Source organism: Melitaea cinxia, chromosome 6, assembly GCF_905220565.1.
Source record: "Melitaea cinxia chromosome 6, ilMelCinx1.1, whole genome shotgun sequence".
NCBI lineage: Eukaryota > Metazoa > Arthropoda > Insecta > Lepidoptera > Nymphalidae > Melitaea > Melitaea cinxia.
Window position 1 is genome coordinate 5646290 of NC_059399.1, and position 19079 is coordinate 5665368.

The following is a 19079-nucleotide window of genomic DNA, read 5'->3' on the forward strand; positions in this document are numbered from 1 at the left end:
TCAAATGGAAAAATCAACCACTCTCGAAATCAAGTTATTGAATTACTATCAAAAATATAATATGTTGCCAAATTGATGATAAATAATTTATAAAATGAGTATATCTAAATGGAAGAATTTTAGCTATTCGGAAACATATTATTAATATATTTAAAGATATAACTTGTTAATAGTTCAATATATTTATAATCAATAAATGCCTTTGCACCTATTTGTTGCTGTTGCATGCATTATATGCATAGAACATTCCATTTCACATTCATTGAGCCATGTATTCAATCACAAAGAAATGTTGAATGTTTAAAATACGTAATTTACGTATATTTATTAAAAAATCTCTATTAAAATTATACTTATAGAACAAGTAGTCTGCATGAAATAATAAATAGAACTAAAATGATTATTCGTGAGTGTATTGTGAATTTTAAACTCAAATTAGGTATTTCAGCGGGTATATTGTTTATTGGAGTTTTGGGGACATCCAGAAGTCCAAAGGAATTGATATGAATGTATAAATGAATATACAAAATACAATCCACTGTAATAGAATGTCACAGATAGCAAAAAGAATTGTCAAAATCTTAAATATATATTCTTACTTTTTTTATTGTTTACCATAATTATGGATGTTGTTAATAAATAAAATTGTTAAAAATATATCTATCTTCATTACTTCAGTTGAATTAAAAGTTCAACAGATGGGTTAATACATAAATTTTTATTATTTGTTTACAGACATTCTATTAAAATGGAATGGGGTAAATCATATCTTATATATTTCTCGATGTAAGATTTACGGGCATTTGCTGATACAATTTTATTCTCATAAACTAATTGAAATAAAACAATTGACGATTACCTAAATATTTTTTTCTTTGAATAAACCTAAGTCCAAGATTGAATTAAGCAAGTTTTTTATTTCAATAATGAAATTTACGGGCAGTATTAAAATTAAAAATTATTAATTTAAAACATTATAATGTTTTTGTAGTTTTTATATACAATATTACATGGAAGATAATAAATAAAAAGCTCAAAGAACTAAAATAAAGTATATTTCCATAAAGTCAAAAGATGAAACATTTTACATCACGGTTTAGAGAATTCATTTTTCTTATCCATAGCTTGTTCAACATAATTGACCACAGATGTTTATGCAGTAATAAAAAAATTATGAAAAAAAACATAATAGTAATAAATTTAGATAAACTCAGTGGTAGAGAATTAAAATGCTGGGTCCCACTTTCATGTTAAAATTATAACATAAAGGCAAAGTAAATATCTTCAGTCGTTTTTTTTTTAACATGTATATTATAATGAGGTTTTAAATATTTAAGGTCTTAATTACAGTTATCAATCAGTATCAAGGTAAATAAACTAAGTGCAATCCCTCACATGCCTACTTACACAGTACAATGAAATAATTATTAAAACAAATTAGTATATGCTTAAAATGCTACTATATTTAATACGAGATGATAAATAAAACTAAAATAGACAAGGACTTGTCTACACAAGCCTATTTCGTTATTTTTAATATTATTTTTAATTTGTAGAATCTTAGTGGTTGTTGTAACATGTATTCCTCATAGATCACCTTTAGGACCTACCATATGCCCAATAGAGCACAATTACAGGAACAACCAGATGTGCTTGAACTAAAATAGTTCAGAATGGCTAGTTTGTTTTTGACAAATACATCCCTAGCTTATGTATTTGTTCTGTCTCAGTGATACTTTATTGGTCCTAGTATTAAATTTAAGGTAGAAACAAATTATAATTGAACTTGTCAAGCTCAAAGCAATGAAAATAATAGTTTTTCAAGTTTAAACGAAACACTCTTTTAAAATATACATTTGTTATAATTACCTAAAGACAACCTTAAAACTAATTAGCAGTTTCGCAGGCATCCACCCAATCATTATAAACATCTATGGGTTCTGACAAAACATTGGTTGTTGTTTGGAAATCTTCCAGACAAACCCGACATTGTATTCTAGCCGTATTCCTTGCACGATCCCTATAATAAAACAACATTCAATATATTTTGTTCATTCAATAATACGAAATTAATTAAAAAGACGTTATACTTATACGAACATTTTTACTTCACAAGACTTTTCATGATTACAAAAAGGGCAGTTGAACTGTTGATCCAGTGGTTCTATAGCTTTCCTTTTTGGTGGAGGCTTTCGTTTTGATTTGCGGCGACCCATGTCTGGAACGAAAACACTATAAACCTGTTTCTATAAATAAGATTGAAAATTAAGCAACTTTTTTAAAAATAATTTACATCAAATATTACTTAAATGTGTTATATTAGCAAACTTACCGGTGTTTTTTGTTTATTTTATTGTAATTTTTAAGAAAACTACAAACAATCCAGTTTTATACGACGATTGTCAATATAACAATACCATGGAGCATAGAGAAACACAATTGTGACATTTTACAAATGACGGCAGATTATAGATATTTTATTATGATATATTTACGAAAATGGAAAAGCGCGGGAACTTTGAAGTGAAAAGGCGGTCTTTTTATTCAAAAATATTTTATTAATTTTATAATTCATTCACTGGAGTTTTTTATAAATAAATACTTATAAATTAATCAAGAGATGGGGAGAAGTAAGAAAAGGAAAAAGAAGGAGGAAGGTAACGCTGAGGACGACTCGTTGAGCTCCGACTCCGAGTCCATAAAATCTGTTGAGCTAACAGACGCCGAAAGGTATGCCCCGTTTCGGGTAGCCGATTACGTGCGGCACTACCCTGAGAACGGGGGTAATTTTGACTATATTGTATTCCTGGAGAGTACAGAGGCTGACAAGCCAATCGGAACAAGAGACATGATGACACTCGCTAATAGCATAAAAAAATATAATAAAGGCGTGAAACAACTAAAACGCATTAATAAAAGTAAAGTTGGAGTTATCTTTGATAGACCTGCTTTTGCTAACGCGGTCTTAGGCAACAAAAAATATCTTGATGGGTACAAACTTAAAGCTTCCCTTCCGGCTGCCGCTACAGAGGTCACTGGGGTAATTTCTCATGTGCCTATAGAATTATCCAATAAAGAAATATATTCAGCTCTAACTAGCACGAAAAATATTATATCTATACGTAGATTTATGCGACGTGTAAGAGAAAATGGAGAAATAAAATTAATCCCCACAAAAACAATTTCTATAACCTTTTCCTGTCCCAATTTACCAGATAGTGTGGACCTCAACAGCTGGCGGTTCGAAGTACGGCAGTACATCCCGCCAGTAAAGCAGTGTCTAAAGTGTTTAAGATATGGTCATATTGCAAAATTCTGTAAAAATTCACAAAGATGCAGCATTTGTGGCGAAGGTCACAATTTTAAAGATTGTCAGACTCCTTATACTGCAGCCAGTTGCTGTCACTGCTCTGGCAATCACATTGCCATATCCCCTGCATGCCCTGTTAAAAAAGAAAAAATCCAGCTTAACAGAGATAAATTTCAGAAAAAAAGCTTTGTTGATGTTTTAAACAGCTCTCACTTTCCATCATTAAACAAAACTGATCAGTTCTTATCTCTTTTAAATTCCGAAATAATACTCAAATCTATTACAGAAGCTTTAGTAAAACTTATAACACTAAACAAAAATAATGAAATACCTATCTCTTCCCAAAATATTAAAAATGTCCTGCAAGATACATTAAAAAAGGTTACTAATAAATAATTTGTACTTTATGGATACTTTAAATATTGTGCAATGGAATGCTCAGAGTATTCTACACAATCAACATATTTTTAATTATTTCCTTTTGGACAAAAATATTCACATTGCGTTAATTTGTGAGACTTGGTTAAAGCCTTGTCAAAAATTTAAGATACGTCATTACAATGTAATTCGTCTTGATTCAGGAAACACCCACAATGGCGTAGCCATATTAATACATAGCTCTATTTCTTATTCTAAAATTGATACTTTTTATGATGACTCCATTCAAAATGTTGTTGTTCGTATAAAATACTCTAGCAACAAAGAACTTACTATCATAAGCTTTTACAGTCCAACTAATTGCAATCCTGCTTTTTCTAAATCTAAACTAGACAGGTTAATTAAAAGTTTACCAGAACCAATCTTCCTAGCAGGAGATTTTAATGGCCTAAACTCAGCCTGGGGCTGTTCTACTTCTAATTGTCGAGGCAAAGACATTCTAGAGTCTATCAATAACAATAATTTGGTTATACTTAATGACGGAAGTATGACCACTGTTGGTTCGCACATATGGAGACAGAATGCTCTTGACTTAACCATAGTATCACCTTCATTGGCTCTAGAGTGTGACTGGTCAGTACATGACGATCCCTTAGGCAGCTACCACTTTCCTGTAATCACAAAAATTTTACTTAATAACAATCATTACAATGCCACTCCTATTCCCAATAGTAGCTCACTACCCTGCTTCCCTAACCTGAACAACGTTGATTGGAACATTTATAATTTAAATGTCCAACTATTGCTCACTGAATTTTCTCTTGATACACAAGACCCCCTTCATAACTACACAAAATTTACAGATATTTTACACTCAGCACTGTGGAAATCATCTTCTATTTCTAAGCACTCTTTGGTTAATACAGCTTTATCTTCATGCTCTCCTTCTAACTTAAATAAAAAAAAAAACTTCTTCCTTGGTGGAATTTCAATTGCACCAAAGCCGTATTAAATAGCAAAAACGCTTATTTGACTTTTAAATCTGATCCCACTGAGGCTAATTACATTAATTTTAAAAGACTACAAGCCACCAAAAAATATATTATCAGAAATGAGAGAAGAAACAGTTGGATAAAACTTTGTGAACAATTTAACAGATCGACTCCTATATCAGTCATTTGGACGTATATGCGAAAATTTAACAAAAGCTATTCTCCACCTTCCCATAACAACTCTGACTATTCTTGGATCTTTGATTTTCTCAAAAAATATACTCCAGATACTGTAGAGCCAGCCTTTAATCTTAATTCTTTCTGCCATATTCTTCCTAATCAAAATTTTATTATAAAATCTTTTACCATTGTCGAATTAAATTCTGCTATTTCATCCAGAAAAGACTCTACACCTGGCCTTGACTACATTTCATATAAAATGCTTAAACACCTGTCTTCTCAATCTAAACTAATTTTATTAAATATCCTGAATCTTCTTTGGGAGCATAATCTTATTCCTATGGATTGGAAGGTTGATTGTTTAGTACCTATCTTAAAACCCAACAAGGACAAGTTTAACTTTGATTCATATAGACCTATAGCATTGACTTCTTGCATGGGAAAAATATTTGAACAACTTTTAAAACAAAGATTGGAACATTTCATAGAGTCTAATCATATTTTACCTTCTAATCAGTTTGGTTTTAGAAGAGGCAGGTCTTCAAGGGTGAGCATTGCTCACTTACATCTTGATATTTATAATGCTATACAATCAAAGCAAGCTCTCGCTGGAGTTTTCTTCGATGTAGTTGGAGCCTTTAATAATGTTAACCATCATATTCTATCCACGGAATTAGCTGCGATTGGTTTACCTGTAAAAGTTATACAATGGATTTTTAATTTTTTGCACAGTAGGAAGGTATTTGTTAAGTATAATAATAGACTTATTGGTCCAAGGCTTTCTCATAAAGGTACATGTCAAGGTAGCATTTTGAGTCCATTGATTTTCACACTTTATATACATAGATTAAACTTAATTCTAGGCTCTCATATATACAATTTACAGTTTGCTGATGATTTGGTAGTCTATTGTTCTAGTAATAATATAACTACCCTAAATCTTAAGTTAAACGAAGCTTTAGTTAAATTAAATTCTTATTTTAATTATCTTGCATTGGACATTAGCTTTGAAAAGTCTAAAGTCATAGTTTTTAATAAAGTAGGGTCTGAAAGAATTAAAATAAACTATAATAATATATCTCTTCTTATCACAAATGAAGTTAAATTTTTAGGTGTTATATTCATGAATAACTTATCATGGAACAAATATGTAGACCACATAGTTGATAGAGCTCTTAAGGCTCTTAATATTTTAAAGTCTCTTGCAAAAACATATTGGGGTTCTGATCCAAAAATCCTTCTTACCCTATATAAATCTCTTGTACGCAGTCATTTTGAATATGGATTTCTATGTTTTTCTGCTAATGACAAGTTGGTTAACAAATTAAATATTATTCAAAATCACAGCCTGAGACTTATCACTGGCGCCATGAAAACAACCCCAATTAATTCGTTACAGGTCGAGTGCAACATTTCCCCTTTACACCTTAGATTTAAATATTTGAAATACTGTTTTTTGCTAAAACTGTTTTCCATTAGTAATCATCCTCTAATTAAAAAGCTTAATTACTTACATAGTAAATATCCTGTAAATGCTCCATTAACTTCTAATAACCCATTTATTCTCTTCGAATATTCATTCATGTTAAATCTAAATAACCAACACAAAATACACAGTTCTAGCAATTGGATGTGTTACGAAAAGGAGTTTGACTGTCTTATTAATCAAATCGATATTATTATTGACCATAAGCTAAAAGAGCGCCAGGAAGTTTACAACCTCATAGCACAATACTCTGATAAGTTCAAACAAGTTTACACAGATGGATCAAAAAATGATATAAATGTTTCCATGGCCTATTATGTACCTCATCTGAAGTTTGGCCAAGGCGTCAGATTGAAAAAGGAGATATCAATATTTACAGCTGAAGCTCTAGCAATTACTGCTGCCCTAGAATTCATTAAAAAACAAACTAATCAATATTGGCTGATCATTACTGACAGTATGAGCGTTCTAAAGGCTTTAGATAATTATCAATTCAGTGCTAATACAAACTTCATCATTTTAGAAATAAGACATCTCCTTTATCAACTATCCAGAAGAAACTACAACATCAAATTATTGTGGACACCTTCACATATAGGAGTAAGGGGAAATGAACATGTGGACTTTCTGGCACGTTCAATTGTTGACAGTGACAGCGGCAGCCCTGTTGATGAGAATGTTGCCGTACCATACACTGATCTATTAGTTGCTATTAAATCAAAAATCCTATCTGATTGGCGTGATCTTTGGCGACAAACCTTGTTAAGAAAAGGATCTTGGTATGCTCAGATAAATCAAGATATTGGAAAAAGTCCTTGGTTTACTAAATCGCATCAACATAGAAGCAGAAAATATTATACAATACTATGCCGCTTGAGATTTGGACATTGCAGATTTAATGCACATTTGAATCGTATGCGTATCATCTCATCGCCCGTTTGCCCACATTGCACCAACAACTCTACACAGTCTTTAGATCACATATTTTTTGAATGCTCCGCTTTTAATCTGGAACGCCTCTTATTTATAGCCAACTTGTTATCAACTTCTGGACCAAAAAATGTCCCGCGCAATACACAAGATTTATTGACTAATTTGGATAACTATACTAGTATATTTGAATTTATTTGCAATACTATCAATGATATTTGAAACAGGATCAGGACCTTCATTCATCGGATGTGAAATTTTATTTTGATATTTCAGGCTTCGGCCTATTACAGACTTGGTTTCGACCTCGCCTATCACTTATAGACAAAGAAGAGTAGACGAAAATATGAAATTTCAGACTTGGTTTCGGCCTTACTCTACCAGTCATCGAATCAGAAGAACAATAAAGTTACTTCAGACTTGGCTCCGGCCTTTTGATATATCAGAACGAAACTTACAAATTCAGACTAGGCTGTATGGATTATAGTCCTTTGCCTTTCCCTATTGGGGATAAATTTTAAAACAACATTTACGAAAAATGATAGAATTTTTTTTATTTTTCTAGAATTAGTTTCTAGATAAGGCTTGCATGGTTGTAATAATGTATAAATTTTAAAATTCAGCTTTCATTTGAATAACAGTCTCTTACCGATACTACTGGCTGATAAATTTACTCTTCTTCGCCGTTTTTGGCCGCAATAATTCATGATGAATATGTAATAATAAAAAGATTAGTGTTAATTTCATACCAAGACTTACGATAATTATCAAGTTGTTTGAATAATTATCAATGCCGACGGCTTAAAGTCCCTTCCAAGCTTACAATTAGTGCAGTGTCAAAACGTTAGGAGCTGTTACCGGTTTATTCAACTTTCTATTAATGTGGAATGTAGAAAAAAAGGAGCATCATCTTTATATATCAGAAAGTGTCTGTTCAAAGTCATTAAATAGGAGACGCCACTGTAGAACTAGGGTAATTTACAAATAAAGCACTAAAAATTAAAGAATAAAGAGAGGTAGATAGATAACGGATAGAAATACTTTCGTTTTTACAATTTTAATCACAATTGTCACTTTATATACACTTAATACACTTGCAAAACTCTTCATAATCCACAATAATTTTTTGACATTCAAAGTTATCTCACAGTAACTGTTTGGGTTTATATACCAAATGTTTTTCGATACTTCTCGTTTTCTGTAATTGCTCACTTCATATCATACTTTTTGTGTTGTTAGCGACAATTCGGTTGCATTTTGAACTATAACAACGTCTGTTAGCGGATACTTTTTCAACTGAATCCTCATATAAGATTGTGCTCCTTTCTTCTACACTTTGCCGGTGTCTATAGAACCCGGTCCCTCTCACTAGTCGTGGGCTTAATCGGACGTTGTCAGGTGCGCACTCTATTTGTACAATTCGAAAAATGTACCAGTACACCTTATTAGTACTATTAGTACTTACAGTATCTGGCTACAAAACAGTGTACAGGTTGAAATACTTTTTTTTTCATTATTTTGATATATTTTTTTTTTGTCTTCTAGCACTAAAGATACGATTGTGAAATAAACCTCATTATACACACTATTTGATTTCCATAAATATAATGTAAACAAATTCCTTTTACGTAAAAGTGTATTTAAAAGGTTTTTTAAATCACTAAAATTCTCAATTCTTACTTACCTACGCTAAACAAAAAATATGACTGCGGTGAACTGTGATAGTTGATAGGACTGTAAGTTACAATGTACGATTAGTCCGATTAAGTCCGAATAGCGATTGGCGTTTACTAGAGCGAGTGACTATTACATTTCGTACATTACTAAGTAACGTAACCTTTTAGTACATGTGCTACTCAAGACTACCTCTCACTCTTAGACAAAGAAACCTACACTGCACCGGTGAGTACCTATATATTCAATGTGCTCTGTGGCCTGTGCCGGTATGCTGTAAAGGCTGATAGGGCCGCAGCACTCGACAAATCAAAAAAAAATCTACACTATGCATTCATTCATTCATTCATCTATATTATCCAATCTATCCATATAACAAAACGAATGAATCTTTTGTATTTTATAAATCACTAATTATAATTAATTTCTTCTTTACCTTTTTGCATTTTATTATTCAAGCTGTAAAGACTAAGGAGAATTAAATTATAATATAGTGCTTTAAATTTAGAAGCTTGAATTTATTATTTAACAGTTTTAACTTGTTTTAAACTTTTAACTTACTGACTGTACTACTGTAGTACTGTACAATAACTTGGCTTTTTTTATCTGTATTCTCTAATCAACAATTACAAATGGCTGACTATAGATTGCGTTTCTGAACTTTCTCAGAGTTCTGTTTTAACATTAAATTAATGTGTTATGACTTTAGCATCGTTGTAAATAACCGAATTAATCCAAATACACTTATGTCGCTATCGTCATCTTAAAATAACTTGATGCTAACCTCAAAATTTATACAAAATGGAGCTTCCACAACCGCCGCAAGGTAAGTCTTACTTCCTCTTATTGGATATTAATAAATCTGAAACTTTTGGATATTGTTACAACCCCATTTGCATTTTCAGATCAAGATCTGCGTAATATAATTGACAAACTTGCACAGTTCGTGGCAAGAAATGGCCCAGAATTTGAAAAAATGACCAAGACAAAACAAAAAAACAACCCCAAGTTCAGTTTTCTGTACGGCGGGGAGTACTTCAATTATTACCAATATAAAGTGACGACAGAGCAAGCAAGTAAGCATATTGACGATGGTGGAAATAGATAATCGCGGTCGCGCCCGATCGCTGCTTGCGTTTTGTTATAACCGTTTCAAGTGACCCTCCGCTGTTTATAGTTCTAAAGCAATCAGCCGGTGGCCAGGCGGCACCCGCTCCCGCTGGGGCTTATATGGCACAGAACAGGCAATATGTAATGCCCCAACAGGCCAGCGCGACGCCAGCACAGCTGGGCCTGGTGGCATCGATGGCGGCGGCGCCCGCGCTGCAGCAGTGGCTGGCGGCCGCCTCCGTGCCGCCCGGCAAGCCGCACTCCGCAGACATCGACAACGTCAACGCTCAGATCAACATGCTTAAGGAACAAATTACTCAGTCGGAAAACAATCTCAATGCTCAGCACACGGTATGCTTCCAATTATTTTTCTATAACTTCTTATTTCAATTCTAAATTCAAAATGATACTTAACAGTTGTCTTATATATTGACTGGTGAGATGCTTAAAATTCTTTCAGTTTATTTATTTTTTAACTTTGTAAAATGTTTTATGACTGACTTTCAGTATATTTACATAACAGGCAGGTAGTTTTTACTATACAGTGCATGTTTTCTATTTTGATACTATTTAAATCTCATTTGCATGTAATTAATAGAAATTTAGAACAATGTAAATAAAAATAGAAATAGTCAACAATCAATCACACAGCATTAAGGTGGTGTCATTTTATTTTATAAATTGACTTTTCCTAATCACCTCTTCTATTTCTATAAGTTTTTCAAATTTATGTGATTTTTGGCAAATAATATTAATTGTATTGTAGGTGTTGATACAACAACAGCAAGCTAAAATCAATGAACTGGTGAGTAAAGCTCAAGTGGAGACCATTCAAATAATGGCCGAAGAAAATAATATAAGCCTCTCAGAGCTGGACGCCATCTTACAACCAATTATTGACACATGTACTAAGGACAGCATTTCTACAGGTACCTAATGTTGTAAAAAATTAGGCTTATAAAGATATAATGTTTTGAAGTTATTAAATATTTTTCTTATGTTATATTTTGTTTTAGGAAAAGGATGGATTTTGCAACATGCAACTTCTCATGATGCGGGCAAGGTGATATCACAACATCTCCTGCGAAAAGTGACTCAGCCTGGTGCACCATTCTCCCAAAAGCTGCACATCATTTATCTTGTCAACGATGTTTTACACCACTGGTTAGTTCATATATTATACTTTCTCATTGTGATAATTTAGGGGGCTTACATAATTATTTTAAAAAGAGTGTCGCACAATGTGTTAAATAATAATTCATTTGCTTTCCTATCAAATATTTGTATTAACATTTCACAAGTTTTACAAAAGGGTATTCAAATTTTGAATTAATTATATTTATTATTCAATAATAAACAGGGTTCTATTTATACTTGCCTCTACATACACATAAGTGTTATTTATTGTTTTTATATTGTCACCCATGCAATCATTGCAAATTTGGTGTCTATGATACAATTATTCCTAATTACAGTGCACGCAAAAACGCAGAAGATCTCAAGAAAAATTTGGAAAATGTGGTGGTTCCAATGTTTTGCAATGCCAGTATAGGTAACATATTTATAATAATGTCCTCAAAGATTTAGGTCTCTTGTTCGATTGTGCATATTCATCTACATTTAAAGCATCTAGAACGTCATCAATTGTGGTTGACCAGTCAGGTAACTTGCTTGATTCATCTTTGCTTGTAAGACAACTCTTTAATTATCTTCCTGTTTCAGCTGTCACAGAAGAACAGGAAGCCAAGTTGAACAAGTTGCTGCGTTTATGGGAGTCTAAGTCAAACTACTTTGATTCCGCAGTCATTGAAAAGATGAAAAGCCCTACAACTTCCTATCAGGAGTATCAAAATAACCTTATCGCCCAGCATTCTAATGCCATTGCACATTTGACACAACAAACTAAAGCTACATTTGAGAAGTATGTGAATTTGCATCTTACAAGCAATTTATCTATACATAAATCGATGTGTATCTTTATTTTGTTTTCTTTCAGTTACCAGACACAACACCAAGCTTTTGTCGCACACACAATGCAACAAATACAACAAATGGAAATGCAGAAACATGCAATGGAGTTACATGCACATGAGAACAGTCATGATCATAATAAAGACAACCAGCAACAGAATAACATGCAGAATCCTTTTCAAGTGAACAATTTTGGCGATCAAGGTTACCAAAAAATGGGTGGTTATGATCCAAGCTTTAATTCTAGCCACCAGCAATATGGTAGTGAGAGTGGTGACAATTATCCCTCAAATAATAGTATAAGTGGTAATGAAAATAGTTATGACAGTCAAACATTTGATCAAATTACAAGTCAAAAAAAGCATGATATGGATGAGCCTGATTTATCAAATCTTCCAAATGTAAATTTCTCCCAACCGCCACCTGGTTTTAAACCACAAGAAAGTACGTTATTAGCATTCCAGAATGGCCTCCCAGATCTCAGTAAACCACCTCCTGGTTTTCCACCATTCCCTGAAATTAACAATGAAGAACTAATGCCATCCGTACCGTACTTTGAGTTGCCAGCTGGGTTAATGGTGCCTTTAATTATGGTAAGACAATATAGTATCTTAAGTGTAACCTTTATAAAGCATGTATTATGAAATGAAAAAAAAAACATTGATTGGTATTCAGTTTGTTTTTTGAAAAATTATGCCAGAACTGAAAGTTACCTTTTTACATATAGTAATTAATATAATTATAGAATATTCAACTCCAGCTATGTTCCTTCAAATTGGGGTTAATGTAGGTGTAACAGATCACATTCTATGTGGAAAACTATTACTAGCCCTTTTTTAAATTTTACTTTGTTTTAATGTACTAGCTACTCTGGCAACATACTTCTGCAAAACCTATTATTTTTCTTAGCCCTAAAAAGTGTTGATAAAGTAAAAGTGAATACCAACAGTCACATACTAAGCTCCTGTAGAACCCCTTAAAGAAACTAAGGAGTTGTGCAGTTACACAGTTATCATCTTAGACCGAATATAAAATCATCATATCAAAAATTTCGATCTAGCGGGTACATCATCTTAATTGGCTAGAGCACCGACACGGTCAGTCAGAGATGCAGGTTCGATCCCCGCTGGAACGGTCGATTTTTGGTATGATATAAAAAAAAAAGAGTCCTGTTAATGTTGTAGATAACGAAATAACTCCTAGTCCAAATTTTATTTTTGGTGACCGCAGTTACTGGCTTTGTCGCACCGATGACGCTGCTGCCCGTCTTCGGCCTGTGTATTTCAAAACCAGCAGTTGGATGGTTATCCCGCCATCGGTCGGCTTTTTAAGTTCTAAGGTGGTAGCGGAACTGTGTTATCCCTTAGTCGCCTCTTACGACACCCACGGGAAGAGAGGGGGTGGCTATATTCTTTAGTATTGTATAATAATTGTATTTAAATGTTATAATATTTTTAGCTGGAAGACGACAAGTACAAGCCCTTAGACCCTGCAAAGATCCGTCTTCCGCCGCCCGCGCCGCCTAATGAAAGACTTCTGGCCGCTGTTGATGCTTTCTATGCATCACCAAACCATGAAAGACCTCGAGACAAGTAAGTATAATTGGAACTGTAATGTAACAACTTGTCTGGGCTTCACTACTGAACAAATTGTCTCTTCTGTAATTCATATGTAAACAAGTAGTAGTGATTTAAAACTTTTCTTTTTTTTTTTAAATAAATTATTAAACACGTTTAGATAATCTCTACTCATTAAATAATACCCTGATTTAGTGGACAGTAACAAATCTCAAAAAGGAAAACCTTCTCCTTTATGTAATCCATATGTATTTTGTATGTTTCGTGTGCTCTCGTGTATAATAAAAAAATATAACATAAAATTATACATATAAGCATTTTAGAAATTAAATATGATTTTTCATTTTTAGTGAGGGGTGGGAAAAATTAGGTTTATATGAATATTATAAAGCCAAGAATGCGGCAAGAAAGAATAAAGAAGAAGCAATCGCTCAAGGCCTAAGACAAAAATCGAAATCTCCAAGTCCCGTCCCAAAAGACTTACAAAAACAACCGACTCCACCAGGGAGGAGATACAGGTATAATTTTTGAAATATGACTACTTAAAATTTATTGACATAAGTCTTAAAGAAACTAGAAATAATCGTGTTATCTTTTTATGTATTATTTATTATTTTTAAAATACATTTTTCTTTTTTTTTTTCTTCATCTAATATTGAATTTCTTGTAAATTAGATCATTAAGTAGGACACCAGAGAAATCATCGCCAAAAAAGTCCCGATCACGATCGCCATCACCGCGCAGAAAACCTTCATGGAGGCGAGACAGAGACAGGGACAGAGACAGTGAGTTTATTTATTCATTGATTTCTTAGTATTACATATAATAAAATGGTGACTGAACAATAGCTGTACATGTGGCAACTGTACATATTTAGGAAAAACTAATTCTACAGGTCTACCTATATCATTAGTATAATAAAAGGCAATTATTTATTTTTTAAGTTTTATCTGTTTGTTTGAGTCTTTGTTCCAGCATCATCAAAATCTGTTCATATCACACTAAATTCAATTAAAGCCATTTTCCAGTTCCTACAGCTATAATTTATATTTGAGTAAAAATGTCATATACTAATAATAATTATTGTTAGGACCAGCATAAAATTATGTTTTTATAACTTACTTTTTACAAAGCACGTGCTATAACCGCCTTTAAGCAGTATTATATGAAAAAAGGTGAAATTTTTAACATAGGTATAAAATGAGAACCACCTACTGGACCATTCAAAATGAATATAAAATATTACTTTATTCAAGTAGGCTACAAAAGCACCTTTAAATCATCATGTTACAAATTAAAATTATACTTGTCTAAATTAGTTTATAATAGTTCAAAGTTAAGCTACAGCTGATTGTAAATTCTGTAGAAAAGAATTGACAAGAAAGCAGTTACTCTTTAAGAAAACTGTGTTGTGTTTTACTATATAATTACACGAAATAAACATCACTAAATTTCACACATCTGTAATTAAAAAAAAATATATTTTTCCGGTGAAAACAAATTGTTAAGTCTTAAAATAAGTTGTTTAATTGTTTATGATTTTTCGTGTGTGGTTCAGGTCGGAGGAGGTCACGTTCGCGGTCTCGTTCGCGTTCGCGTTCGCCGCGAGGTTCGCCGAGAGTACGCCGAGTGGAGCGGTCGCGTTCGCCCTCCCCGCCCGCCTTCTTGTTAGTCAACTTGTCTAAAGCATAAAGACCTCGTTTATCAATAAATAAATATACGCTTCAAACTGAACGGTCCCGTAGGATTTTCTTCCGTAGGAAGCACAAATGCTGAGTTAAAAAAAAATTTAATTCACAAACACACTCCATGGGTCCGACTTGTTGCTAAGTTATTTATTTATTGCGCAGTGTCGTCCCCAATGTTTGTCACAGTCCAGCGGAGTCACACTTGACGACATTTCAAATCTATTTTTATAATGTTGGTCATTTGAATGATGTTTAAGCTACTGAGCTTCTATGTAAAAAAATATAGTCCTTAAGTTTGCTCATGCTGTGCTAAAAATTAAACGGTTGATGAGCATAATAAATAATTTTTTGAATATAGAAACTGGAGTTTATTCTATATTGCTATTCGACGTCATCTCACTGACTGCTATTATTGTAGAGGCGCAGGGCTAGCGGGCTCATCTGGTGGATCCAGTGGATCCAGTGGACTTGATGCAAGCAACAAAGGTCACCAGCTCTTACAGAAGATGGGCTGGAGTGCGGGTGGGCTGGGCGCGACCGGTCAAGGCATTGCAGAACCCATCAGTGGTGGTGCCGTTCGAGACCGACAAGATCAGTACAAAGGTAAATTTCGAAGCACAAGATTATTCTCGACTCGCCTAATATATATTTTATACAACTAGGTTCGTAAACAAGATTATGGCTCACCTGATGGAAGCTATTACCATAGCCTATAAACGCCTGCAACAGAAGCATCGCAAAACATGTTGCTGAAACTACCCCAACTCTCCCTAGGAGTTTAAACATACGTAATAAGTGATAATGATGTGATCTTCTGTAAGATTAGGGTACTACTCCAACCTCCTTTCTAGGTTTTAGTTTAAAAAATGTGTATGAAAATCCTTAATTTGGTATTTATGACTGTTCGGTGCTTGTTGAGATATTTCTTTGGAAAATGCATTATCTTTTTAATCTGAGGTAGGGCACAGCAGGAATTTCCTGCTCAAAATATGGAGCAGCCCGACTGGGGTAGTACCTCAATCTTACAGAAGATCACAGCAAAATAATACTGTTTTTAAACAGTGTTGTGCTCCTGTTGATGAGTAAGGTGACCAGAGCTCCTGGGGGGATTGGGGATTGGGTCGGCAACGCGCTTGTGATGCGTCTGGTGTTGCTGGTGTCTATAAGCTACGGTAATCGCTTACCATCAGGTGAGCCGTACGCTTGTTTGCCGACCTAGTGATATAAAAAAAAATATATGTATTTTAATTATCCAAAAACTAAAACTAACATCAGTTATAAAATTGTTGCAGGTGTTGGGGTTAATTTGAATGACCCCTATGAAAACTTCAGAAAGAACAAAGGTGCAGCATTTATTACAAGAATGAAAGAAAGAGCGTTAGAAAGATCATCGTGATCACCATAGATAGTATTTAGATGTAAATGTGTATAATTGAGATTGTGTGGATGAGATTGATTTATTTTATCTAAATCATCTTAAATAAAGTTGTATGAATTTTACTTTATTTTATTATAAACTTACTTTTACATTATTTGTACCTTATTTATTAAACTGAAACTATTTATAACTTGAACAAAAATATAATTCATAAAAAATGCTTCTGTCGTTTCAGAGCTCAAAATTATCTTCATAATTATCCTTAAACTCTGACAACCTATCTAAACTTTCTTTGTAATCGGCATACTCTAATCCCTCTTGTTGGAATTTGTGCAGTTTAGCAAATTTAATTCTGCTTACATCTCTATGAAGTTTCTCCAACATATCAGCCATGAAATTTCCATTATGGTATCCAGCTAAAACTGGACAACTTTCCACTTTTTCTGCTTGACTGTCATTTCTAATAAATCCATACTTATTCAAGTTATTTGAAAAAATGGATGGATATGGAGTTCTCAACTCTTGTGCTTTCTCACAAACAGTTACATTGGTTGCTGACAGGAAATTGTTAGCTTGAAAGAACAGTTCAAACATTTCTTGAATGTTGTTGCATCTATAAGCAGGGAGATTCATCTGCTCCTTAGCTTCTTTCAAAGGGGCTTTGAGATATGTCTCAGGTATTCCTCTGACAGTTATAAGCTGGAAAAGCTTGTCTGTAGCGATTTTACAACTAGGTGTTATTGATTTATAAAGGGGTTTAGTTGTTTTATTTAAATAATCAATGAGGTATTCTGATTCATTTAAAGCTAAGGGGATTCCAAGAGACGCACAAGCCATCTTCCTTCCATACCCAGTCATGTCAGTGCATATGTCAGACATAGTATAAAAATTACTTTTGTGTCTGTACTTTTGACTTAAAGTATCTAAAGCTGACGCCATTAAAGCAGAAGAATGATAGTACAGTTCGGGTTTATAATTAACATAGTCAAATAATCTGGGATTACCAGGTTTTCTCCATCCTCTTTCCCCCATACATAAAGGCACAAATAAAGTAGCATGTTGTGACAATTCCTCAATTGATAGAGCAATGTTTACTAATCTCATTGAATCTTTTAAAGTAGATTTTTCTCTTTCTTCATCTGTTGAGGGACTGTTATCAGCAAAATGAGAAGCTATAATTGGATGTACTAATATACTCTTTGTATACTCGTCAGAAATATGTTCAATGCAACCCAAAGCTAGTCCTGCAAACCCATCTGTGCAATCAAAGTTTATTTGAAAACCTTGCATATTGTCACATTCTTCGACATATTTTCTAATATTATCAGTGAATGATTCACCAAAATCTGATTTCCAAATTTGCTTGCCAGAAACATTTATGTCAAAACTTTCCTGAAACATAATAAATAGTAAATGATATTTATTTTTAAAATGGTAAGAGAATTAAGAATCTTTACATTGAGTAATAATAATAGTAAAGGATATTTATTTTTAAAATAGTAAGAGAATTAAGAATCTTTACATTGAGTAGAAATTTTATATGTTAAATGAAGAAGTATTACTTGAAAGAGGTTTGAAAAAAAAAATTAACAAAACAGGCTTCAAATTATGTACGTACATTTTCATTTCCAGATTGATATTCTTTGACGATATTTACAGTGCGAGGATGAAACCTAGGATACAAATAATCAGTCCATGTGTCTACTTCCTGGTCTAAATTATATTGTTTACTTTCAACATTAGATGGATTTTTTGAATCAATATTCTTTAGATACTCATTTTTTTTGGGTTCTGGCTGTTTAATTTTTTCAACAGCATTCCACGGAAGATTCTCTTCTACATTTTGCTCTTCTAATCCACCACTTACAGGAAGGGTCTTGAGAGAACCCTTTAAATCTACCAAGAGCAGACGTGGGGTATAAGTAATATCGCCCGTCGCAGTTCGACCCTCTCGGTATAAAATATCATGATTACATTCAGTCTTTACAGTACCAGTGTAGTCGAAACTCAATTCTTGTATATTCCAAAAATGTGCACCGACATAATTTGAGTACTGACCAAATTGCAGTGTGAGTATCTCTCGTGTAGACATAGTAAATTAGAATTATATTTCATTTGTTTTAAATTTTTATTTCATCTGTGAAATATTAGAATTGAAAATAACAGTTTTAAAACTAAACTATTGTTTTGGTATCGAAACAAATCATGGGATGGTTGTCAATGTCATGAATGACTCATGATGCCAAATTTATGCGGTCCATAGATAAATGTTTGCAATTTTCATAAATAAAATCATTGGCAATTTTGCATGCAAACGCAAAAAAAACTGACTTTATTCTACTACTACTGAGAATTCAATAACATGGACCAAGTAAATACGCACTATTTTTATTTTATTTATTTAT

General features: G+C 33.1%; 3 protein-coding genes across 5 annotated transcripts; 1 reads left to right on the forward strand and 2 right to left on the reverse strand.

Moving 5' to 3' along the window:
* Positions 1–1038: 1038 nt before the first annotated feature.
* LOC123654236 (transcription elongation factor 1 homolog) lies at positions 1039–2437 on the reverse strand. 2 transcript variants are annotated; one of them, XM_045590151.1, is made up of 3 exons: positions 2333–2437; positions 2101–2218; positions 1039–2020 (listed from the first exon to the last, which is right to left on the reverse strand). In XM_045590151.1, the coding sequence occupies exons 2-3, from the start codon at positions 2214–2216 to the stop codon at positions 1888–1890; spliced, it is 249 nt and encodes an 82-aa protein (XP_045446107.1). In that variant the 5' UTR covers positions 2217–2218; positions 2333–2437; the 3' UTR covers positions 1039–1887. The 2 variants fall into 2 exon arrangements, with proteins under 2 accessions (XP_045446107.1, XP_045446108.1); XM_045590152.1 differs by having other exon boundaries at positions 2101–2246.
* Positions 2438–9525: 7088 nt separating this feature from the next.
* Positions 9526–16796, forward strand: LOC123654238 (calcium homeostasis endoplasmic reticulum protein). Its single transcript, XM_045590155.1, has 14 exons — positions 9526–9776; positions 9856–10026; positions 10128–10411; positions 10827–10989; positions 11077–11224; positions 11536–11612; positions 11783–11981; positions 12057–12624; positions 13490–13623; positions 13959–14126; positions 14284–14393; positions 15167–15275; positions 15715–15899; positions 16589–16796. The coding sequence occupies exons 1-14, from the start codon at positions 9752–9754 to the stop codon at positions 16690–16692; spliced, it is 2445 nt and encodes an 814-aa protein (XP_045446111.1). The 5' UTR covers positions 9526–9751; the 3' UTR covers positions 16693–16796.
* Positions 16632–18905, reverse strand: LOC123654237 (protein misato). Of its 2 annotated transcripts, XM_045590154.1 has the most exons (3): positions 18862–18905; positions 18293–18804; positions 16632–18066 (listed from the first exon to the last, which is right to left on the reverse strand). In XM_045590154.1, the coding sequence occupies exons 2-3, from the start codon at positions 18764–18766 to the stop codon at positions 16906–16908; spliced, it is 1635 nt and encodes a 544-aa protein (XP_045446110.1). In that variant the 5' UTR covers positions 18767–18804; positions 18862–18905; the 3' UTR covers positions 16632–16905. The 2 variants fall into 2 exon arrangements, with proteins under 2 accessions (XP_045446110.1, XP_045446109.1); XM_045590153.1 differs by having other exon boundaries at positions 18293–18904.
* Positions 18906–19079: the final 174 nt, after the last annotated feature.

What these genes read in the sequence shown, in the direction of transcription:
- LOC123654236 (XM_045590151.1), bottom strand. Translation starts at nt 2,216, where the DNA reads ATGGGTCGCCGCAAATCAAAACGAAAGCCTCCACCAAAAAGGAAAGCT. An exon ending in AAGTCTTGTGAAGTAAAAAT is followed by an intron (nt 2,021 to 2,100) that starts GTTCGTATAAGT and finishes GTTTTATTATAG; the next exon opens with GGATCGTGCAAGGAATACGG.
- LOC123654238 (XM_045590155.1), top strand. Translation starts at nt 9,752, where the DNA reads ATGGAGCTTCCACAACCGCCGCAAG. An exon ending in CAGAGACAGGGACAGAGACA is followed by an intron (nt 14,394 to 15,166) that starts GTGAGTTTATTT and finishes TGTGTGGTTCAG; the next exon opens with GTCGGAGGAGGTCACGTTCG. An exon ending in CCGACAAGATCAGTACAAAG is followed by an intron (nt 15,900 to 16,588) that starts GTAAATTTCGAA and finishes AAATTGTTGCAG; the next exon opens with GTGTTGGGGTTAATTTGAAT.
- LOC123654237 (XM_045590154.1), bottom strand. Translation starts at nt 18,766, where the DNA reads ATGTCTACACGAGAGATACTCACACTGCAATTTGGTCAGTACTCAAAT. An exon ending in ATCAATCTGGAAATGAAAAT is followed by an intron (nt 18,067 to 18,292) that starts GTACGTACATAA and finishes ATTATGTTTCAG; the next exon opens with GAAAGTTTTGACATAAATGT.